This window comes from Salmo salar, chromosome ssa22, assembly GCF_905237065.1.
Source record: "Salmo salar chromosome ssa22, Ssal_v3.1, whole genome shotgun sequence".
Lineage (NCBI taxonomy): Eukaryota > Metazoa > Chordata > Actinopteri > Salmoniformes > Salmonidae > Salmo > Salmo salar.
Window position 1 is genome coordinate 62508861 of NC_059463.1, and position 9940 is coordinate 62518800.

The window sequence follows — 9940 nt, forward strand, 5'->3', positions numbered from 1 at the left end:
TGTGGGGTACAGCGTGGTTAATGTGGGGTACAGCGTGGTTAATGTGAGGTACAGCGTGGTTAATGTGGGGTACAGCGTGGTTAATGTGGGCTACAGCATGGTTAATGTGGGGTACAGGGTACAGCATGGTTAATGTGGGGTACAGGGTACAGCGTGGTTAATGTGGGGTACAGCGTGGTTAATATGGGTACAGCGTGTTTAATGTGGGGTACAGCGTGGTTAATGTGGGGTACAGCGGGGTACAGCGTGGTTAATGTGGGGTACAGCGTGGTTAATGTGGGGTACAGCGTGGTAAATGTGGGGTACAGTGTGGTTAATGTGGGGTACAGCGTGGTTAATGTGGGGTACAGGGTACAGCGTGGTTAATGTGGGGTACAGCGTGGTTAATATGGGGTACAGGGTACAGCGTGGTTAATGGGGTACAGCGTGGTTAAGGTAACCGTTCCTCTCCGGGTCAGGTGATATATAATTTTACATATTCCAGTAACTTTCCACAAATTCTTAGATTTTTCAGAAATCACAAGAGGGAAATAAACAAACAGGAAATCCAGGATTTCTGGGAAACCTGTAAAATGTTGGTGTCCCTAATTCTGTGTCTGCCTGTTCATTGTCGTCCTCTCCTCCAGGGCCACAGACTGACCCTGCTCTGCATCCTGGACTGTGCTGCTCATCTGCTGGCCTTACCTGACAAGGAGGAAGCTGACTTCCTCAATCACACCATCAAGGTCTTCACTAAGGTAAGTACTGGACCGAAGGACATCCCTGTTATTCAGAATAAGAAAAAACAATATTCTGTGTTCTAAATGCCACCCTGTTCCCTATATAGTGCACTACTTTAAACCAGAGTCCTATGGCACGCCGTTCCCTATATAGTGCACTACTTTAAACCAGAGCCCTATGGGTCCTGAGCTGAATACCCATACTGACACCCAGAGCCCTGTGGGTCCTGGTCAAAGGTGCACTAAATAGGGAATAGGGTGCTGTTTGGAACACGCCCATTACTAGCATTGGTGTGATGTAGTGTGTTTCCTCCCCAGATCTCCTCAGATACCATGTTCTATATGTCTTATCCACCAGATCCCCTCAGATACCATGTTCTATATGTCTTATCCACCAGATCCCCTCAGATACCATGTTCTATATGTCTTATCCACCAGATCTCCTCAGATACCATGTTCTATGTGTCTTATCCACCAGATCTCCTCAGATACCATGTTCTATATGTCTTATCCACCAGATCTCCTCAGATACCATGTTCTATATGTCTTATCCACCAGATCTCCTCAGATACCATGTTCTATGTGTCTTATCCACCAGATCTCCTCAGATACCATGTTCTATATGTCTTATCCACCAGATCTCCTCAGATACCATGTTCTATATGTCTTATCCACCAGATCCCCTCAGAGACCATGTTCTATGTGTCTTATCCACCAGATCTCCTCAGAGAGTGACCATGTTCTATATGTCTTATCCACCAGATCCCCTCAGAGAGTGACCATGTTCTATATGTCTTATCCACCAGATCCCCTCAGATACCATGTTCTATATGTCTTATCCACCAGATCCCCTCAGATACCATGTTCTATATGTCTTATCCACCAGATCTCCTCAGATACCATGTTCTATATGTCTTATCCACCAGATCTCCTCAGATACCATGTTCTATATGTCTTATCCACCAGATACCATGTTCTATATGTCTTATCCACCAGATCCCCTCAGTGACCATGTTCTATATGTCTTATCCACCAGATCCCCTCAGTGACCATGTTCTATATGTCTTATCCACCAGATCTCCTCAGATACCATGTTCTATATGTCTTATCCACCAGATCTCCTCAGATACCATGTTCTATATGTCTTATCCACCAGATCTCCTCAGATACCATGTTCTATATGTCTTATCCACCAGATCTCCTCAGAGAGTGACCATGTTCTATATGTCTTATCCACCAGATCCCCTCAGATACCATGTTCTATATGTCTTATCCACCAGATCCCCTCAGATACCATGTTCTATATGTCTTATCCACCAGATCCCCTCAGTGACCATGTTCTATATGTCTTATCCACCAGATCTCCTCAGAGAGTGACCATGTTCTATATGTCTTATCCACCAGATCCCCTCAGAGAGTGACCATGTTCTATATGTCTTATCCACCAGATCCCCTCAGTGACCATGTTCTATATGTCTTATCCACCAGATCTCCTCAGAGAGTGACCATGTTCTATATGTCTTATCCACCAGATCCCCTCAGATACCATGTTCTATATGTCTTATCCACCAGATCTCCTCAGAGAGTGACCATGTTCTACACCAGACGCTGATAGCTACCCTGACTCCCGTCCTGCATCAGCTGAGAGAAAGAGCAGAGGGGGAGATGGAGTCTACCAACCACTCGTCCTGATATTTCCCTCGGACCTCCTCGCTCCTCTCCTTTCCTCTCCCCCCCCCCCTGTTCTTTGCTTCTAGTTTAACCCAGCTCTGTTCTGACTAGCTAACCTCTTTCCTGCCTCTCCTCCCCCTCTTTCTCTCTCCTGGCCTCATTAGTCCATTGTTGACATAAGCAAAATAGTTTGGGACTGTCAGCAATCAAGTTTTGAAGATATGTAACTTTCAAAATGCATCATATGGGGATGATTTCTGTATTTGAAAGTTACATATCTTGGCAAAATAGTTTGGGACTATGTCAACAATTGACTAATGAAACAAATCCCAGAAGATCGTTTTCCATTAAGGTCTGTCCTGACGAGCTAACGGACCTTCTGCGCTGCGTTCTCTACTGTTACCAAGCTTTAGATGTCATACAACATCATCATTATTTCAACGTGATGTGATTTCAGCATCAAGCTTGGTTTGTGTTTGTTTTTTAGCTATTTTTTTTTAGCTATAGTTTTGTTAGTTTTTTAATGTAAAACTGCCATTCTGTGTTAATGTGCCAGGTGATGTTTCAGCTACATGTCTTAGTGTTTCTGACCTACTACTGTAGATGATGCTGTGGAAATGGATGTTAGACCCAATAGCACCCTATTCCCTATATAGTGCACTACTATAGACCCAGAGCCCTATTCCCTATATAGTGCACTACTATAGACCAGGGCCCTATATAGTGCACTACTTTAGACCAGGACCCTATTCCCTACATAGTGCACTACTATAGACCAGAGCCCTATTCCCTATATAGTGCACTACTTTAGACCAGAGCCCTATTCCCTCTATAGTGCACTACTATAGACCAGGGCCCTATATAGTGCACTACTTTAGACCAGAGCCCTATTCCCTATATAGTGCACTACTTTAGACCAGGGCCCAATGGGTCATTGTCAAAAGTATGTAGTGCACTATATAGGGAATAGGGTTCTGGTCTAAAGTAGTGCACTATATAGGGCCCTGGTCTAAAGTAGTGCACTATATAGGGAATAGGGCTCTGGTCTAAAGTAGTGCACTATATATGGAATAGGGTTCTGGTCTAAAGTAGTGCACTATATAGGGCCCTGGTCTAAAGTAGTGCACTATATAGGGAATAGGGCCCTGGTCTAAAGTAGTGCACTATATAGGGAATAGGGCCCTGGTCTAAAGTAGTGCGCTATATAAGGCCCTGGTCTAAAGTAGTGCACTATATAGGGAATAGGGCCCTGGTCTAAAGTAGTGCACTATATAAGGCCCTGGTCTAAAGTAGTGCACTATATAGGGAATAGGGTGCTGGTCGGTACGTTGGGTTTGTCAGCATTGACTGGAAAGGGAATCCTGATGAAATGAATGTACATTTTATTTTATTTCAGTGAAGAATTAAACTGCTGCTTTGCTCAGCTCAGCTCTCAGAGCTGAAGAAGAGAAAATAAAACACTTTTATTTAATTTGAACTAAAATATATTTTCACTGTCTAAAACTGACCAATGCCTTATTTATTGAACTTCTCACTTGAATAGAAAAACATGATGAAACACAGGATGTCCCAAATAGCTCCCTATTCCCTACATAGTGCACTACTTTAGACCAGAGCCCCTATTCCCTATATAGTGCACTACTTTAGACCAGGGCCCTATTCCCTATATAGTGCACTACTTTAGACCAGGGCCCTATTCCCTATATAGTACACTACTTTAGACCAGAGCCCTATTCCCTATATAGTGCACTACTATAGACCAGAGCCCTATTCCCTACATAGTGCACTACTTTAGACCAGGGCCCTATTCCCTATATAGTGCACTACTTTAGACCAGAGCCCCTATTCCCTATATAGTGCACTACTTTAGACCAGAGCTCTATTCCCTATATAGTGCACTACTTTAGACCAGGGCCCTATTCCCTATATAGTGCACTACTATAGACCAGAGCCCTATTCCCTATATAGTGCACTACTTTAGACCAGGGCCCTATTCCCTATATAGTGCACTACTTTAGACCAGAGCCCTATTCCCTATATAGTGCACTACTTTAGACCAGGGCCCTATTCCCTATATAGTGCACTACTTTAGACCAGAGCCCTATTCCCTATATAGTGCACTACTATAGACCAGAGCCCTATTCCCTACATAGTGCACTACTATAGACCAGGGCCCTATTCCCCTATATAGTGCACTACTATAGACCAGGGCCCTATTCCCTATATAGTGCACTACTTTAGACCAGGGCCCTATTCCCTATATAGTGCACTACTTTAGACCAGGGCCCTATTCCCTACATAGTGCACTACTTTAGACCAGAGCCCTATTCCCTATATAGTGCACTACTATAGACCAGAGCCCTATTCCCTATATAGTGCACTACTTTAGACCAGAGCCCTATTCCCTATATAGTGCACTACTTTAGACCAGAGCCCCTATTCCCTATATAGTGCACTACTTTAGACCAGGGCCCTATTCCCTATATAGTGCACTACTATAGACCAGAGCCCTATTCCCTATATAGTGCACTACTATAGACCAGAGCCCTATTCCCTATATAGTGCACTACTATAGACCAGAGCTCTATTCCCTATATAGTGCACTACTATAGACCAGAGCTCTATTCCCTATATAGTGCACTACTTTAGACCAGAGCCCTATTCCCTATATAGTGCACTACTTTAGACCAGAGCCCTATTCCCTATATAGTGCACTACTATAGACCAGAGCCCTATTCCCTATATAGTGCACTACTTTAGACCAGAGCCCTATTCCCTATATAGTGCACTACTTTAGACCAGGGCCCTATTCCCTATATAGTGCACTACTTTAGACCAGAGCCCTATTCCCTACATAGTGCACTACTATAGACCAGAGCCCTATTCCCTATATAGTGCACTACTTTAGACCAGGACCCTATTCCCTACATAGTGCACTACTATAGACCAGAGCCCTATTCCCTATATAGTGCACTACTTTAGACCAGAGCCCTATTCCCTATATAGTGCACTACTTTAGACCAGAGCTCTATTCCCTACATAGTGCACTACTATAGACCAGAGCTCTATTCCCTATATAGTGCACTACTTTAGACCAGGACCCTATTCCCTACATAGTGCACTACTTTAGACCAGAGCCCTATTCCCTATATAGTGCACTACTATAGACCAGAGCCCCTATTCCCTATATAGTGCACTACTTTAGACCAGAGCCCCTATTCCCTATATAGTGCACTACTTTAGACCAGAGCCCTATTCCCTATATAGTGCACTACTTTAGACCAGAGCCCTATTCCCTATATAGTGCACTACTATAGACCAGAGCCCCTATTCCCTATATAGTGCACTACTATAGACCAGGGCCCTATTCCCTATATAGTGCACTACTTTAGACCAGAGCCCTATTCCCTATATAGTGCACTACTTTAGACCAGGGCCCTATTCCCTATATAGTGCACTACTTTAGACCAGGGCCCTATTCCCTATATAGTGCACTACTTTAGACCAGAGCCCTATTCCCTATATAGTGCACTACTTTAGACCAGGGCCCTATTCCCTATGTAGTGCACTACTTTAGACCAGGGCCCTATTCCCTATGTAGTGCACTACTTTAGACCAGAGCCCTATTCCTTATATAGTGCCATGGGCTCTAGTCAGAAGTAGTGCACTAATATAGGGAATAGGGTGCCATTTGGGATGCAGTAGACAAAATGCAGAACTTGATATGTTAATTAGTAAATTGCTTAGCTAGATTAAAATGCAACTCAAAATGCTCTTTCTATCGTGAGTAATGCAATCTAGCTGGTCACGGTGATTGTGCTTCTAAAGCGATACTGTAATTTATGTCCTCATCTTAAACATTACACCAAAAACACCTGACTGAGACATGAGTGAACATTGTACTGTATAAAATGTCATTCCCACTGGGTACAGACGTAAACGACATTGATTCAACCAGTGGGTTAGGACGACTTAATCAAAACCTCCTGCCTACAACCACCTCTGCATTTAAACGCTCTCTGCCTCAACTAATCAAATAACATTTGATTTGATTTGACTACTATAATGGTCTGATATGGGGATCTGTAATGTTACTGTGTTTATAGTCTACTATAATGGCCTGATATGGGGATCTGTAATGTTACTGTGTTTATAGTCTACTATAATGGTCTGATATGGGGATCTGTAATGTTACTGTGTTTATAGTCTACTATAATGGCCTGATATGGGGATCTGTAATGTTACTGTGTTTATAGTCTACTATAATGGCCTGATATGGGGATCTGTAATGTTACTGTGTTTATAGTCTACTATAATGGTCTGATATGGGGGATCTGTAATGTTACTGTGTTTATAGTCTACTATAATGGCCTGATATGGGGATCTGTAATGTTACTGTGTTTATAGTCTACTATAATGGCCTGATATGGGGATCTGTAATGTTACTGTGTTTATAGTCTACTATAATGGTCTGATATGGGGATCTGTAATGTTACTGTGTTTATAGTCTACTATAATGGTCTGATATGGGGATCTGTAATGTTACTGTGTTTATAGTCTACTATAATGGCCTGATATGGGGATCTGTAATGTTACTGTGTTTATAGTCTACTACTATAATGGCCTGATATGGGGATCTGTAATGTTACTGTGTTTATAGTCTACTATAATGGCCTGATATGGGGGATCTGTAATGTTACTGTGTTTATAGTCTACTATAATGGTCTGATATGGGGATCTGTAATGTTACTGTGTTTATAGTCTACTATAATGGCCTGATATGGGGATCTGTAATGTTACTGTGTTTATAGTCTACTATAATGGCCTGATATGGGGATCTGTAATGTTACTGTGTTTATAGTCTACTATAATGGCCTGATATGGGGATCTGTAATGTTACTGTGTTTATAGTCTACTATAATGGCCTGATATGGGGATCTGTAATGTTACTGTGTTTATAGTCTACTATAATGGCCTGATATGGGGATCTGTAATGTTACTGTGTTTATAGTCTACTATAATGGCCTGATATGGGGATCTGTAATGTTACTGTGTTTATAGTCTACTATAATGGCCTGATATGGGGATCTGTAATGTTACTGTGTTTATAGTCTACTATAATGGCCTGATATGGGGATCTGTAATGTTACTGTGTTTATAGTCTACTATAATGGCCTGATATGGGGATCTGTAATGTTACTGTGTTTATAGTCTACTATAATGGCCTGATATGGGGATCTGTAATGTTACTGTGTTTATAGTCTACTATAATGGCCTGATATGGGGATCTGTAATGTTACTGTGTTTATAGTCTACTATAATGGTCTGATATGGGGGATCTGTAATGTTACTGTGTTTATAGTCTACTATAATGGCCTGATATGGGGATCTGTAATGTTACTGTGTTTATAGTCTACTATAATGGCCTGATATGGGGATCTGTAATGTTACTGTGTTTATAGTCTACTATAATGGCCTGATATGGGGATCTGTAATGTTACTGTGTTTATAGTCTACTATAATGGCCTGATATGGGGATCTGTAATGTTACTGTGTTTATAGTCTACTATAATGGCCTGATATGGGGATCTGTAATGTTACTGTGTTTATAGTCTACTATAATGGCCTGATATGGGGATCTGTAATGTTACTGTGTTTATAGTCTACTATAATGGCCTGATATGGGGATCTGTAATGTTACTGTGTTTATAGTCTACTATAATGGCCTGATATGGGGATCTGTAATGTTACTGTGTTTATAGTCTACTATAATGGCCTGATATGGGGATCTGTAATGTTACTGTGTTTATAGTCTACTATAATGGCCTGATATGGGGGATCTGTAATGTTACTGTGTTTATAGTCTACTATAATGGCCTGATATGGGGATCTGTAATGTTACTGTGTTTATAGTCTACTACTATAATGGCCTGATATGGGGATCTGTAATGTTACTGTGTTTATAGTCTACTATAATGGCCTGATATGGGGGATCTGTAATGTTACTGTGTTTATAGTCTACTATAATGGCCTGATATGGGGATCTGTAATGTTACTGTGTTTATAGTCTACTATAATGGCCTGATATGGGGGATCTGTAATGTTACTGTGTTTATAGTCTACTATAATGGCCTGATATGGGGATCTGTAATGTTACTGTGTTTATAGTCTACTATAATGGCCTGATATGGGGGATCTGTAATGTTACTGTGTTTATAGTCTACTATAATGGCCTGATATGGGGATCTGTAATGTTACTGTGTTTATAGTCTACTATAATGGCCTGATATGGGGATCTGTAATGTTACTGTGTTTATAGTCTACTATAATGGCCTGATATGGGGATCTGTAATGTTACTGTGTTTATAGTCTACTATAATGGCCTGATATGGGGATCTGTAATGTTACTGTGTTTATAGTCTACTATAATGGCCTGATATGGGGGATCTGTAATGTTACTGTGTTTATAGTCTACTATAATGGCCTGATATGGGGATCTGTAATGTTACTGTGTTTATAGTCTACTATAATGGCCTGATATGGGGGATCTGTAATGTTACTGTGTTTATAGTCTACTATAATGGCCTGATATGGGGATCTGTAATGTTACTGTGTTTATAGTCTACTATAATGGCCTGATATGGGGATCTGTAATGTTACTGTGTTTATAGTCTACTATAATGGCCTGATATGGGGATCTGTAATGTTACTGTGTTTATAGTCTACTATAATGGCCTGATATGGGGATCTGTAATGTTACTGTGTTTATAGTCTACTATAATGGCCTGATATGGGGGATCTGTAATGTTACTGTGTTTATAGTCTACTATAATGGCCTGATATGGGGGATCTGTAATGTTACTGTGTTTATAGTCTACTATAATGGCCTGATATGGGGATCTGTAATGTTACTGTGTTTATAGTCTACTATAATGGCCTGATATGGGGGATCTGTAATGTTACTGTGTTTATAGTCTACTATAATGGTCTGATATGGGGATCTGTAATGTTACTGTGTTTATAGTCTACTATAATGGCCTGATATGGGGATCTGTAATGTTACTGTGTTTATAGTCTACTATAATGGCCTGATATGGGGGATCTGTAATGTTACTGTGTTTATAGTCTACTACTATAATGGCCTGATATGGGGATCTGTAATGTTACTGTGTTTATAGTCTACTATAATGGCCTGATATGGGGATCTGTAATGTTACTGTGTTTATAGTCTACTATAATGGCCTGATATGGGGATCTGTAATGTTACTGTGTTTATAGTCTACTATAATGGCCTGATATGGGGATCTGTAATGTTACTGTGTTTATAGTCTACTATAATGGCCTGATATGGGGGATCTGTAATGTTACTGTGTTTATAGTCTACTATAATGGCCTGATATGGGGATCTGTAATGTTACTGTGTTTATAGTCTACTATAATGGCCTGATATGGGGATCTGTAATGTTACTGTGTTTATAGTCTACTATAATGGCCTGATATGGGGATCTGTAATGTTACTGTGTTTATAGTCTACTATAATGGCCTGATAT

The 9940-nt window shown here is 40.9% G+C and overlaps 1 protein-coding gene across 2 annotated transcripts in view; it reads left to right on the plus strand.

Annotated features, from left to right (window-relative positions):
* ptpdc1a (protein tyrosine phosphatase domain containing 1a) overlaps window positions 1-3144 on the plus strand; it is a 77481-nt gene extending 74337 nt beyond the window's left edge. The window contains exons 10-11 of one of the 2 annotated variants that reach the window (XM_045705347.1): window positions 627-737; window positions 2292-3144. In XM_045705347.1, coding sequence (XP_045561303.1) covers window positions 627-737; window positions 2292-2411 — 231 coding nt within the window. In that variant the 3' untranslated portion in view covers window positions 2412-3144. Of the gene's footprint in view, window positions 1-626; window positions 738-1437; window positions 2260-2291 lie in introns of those variants that run through there. The other variant, XM_045705346.1, reaches the window with a different exon arrangement.
* Window positions 3145-9940: the final 6796 nt, after the last annotated feature.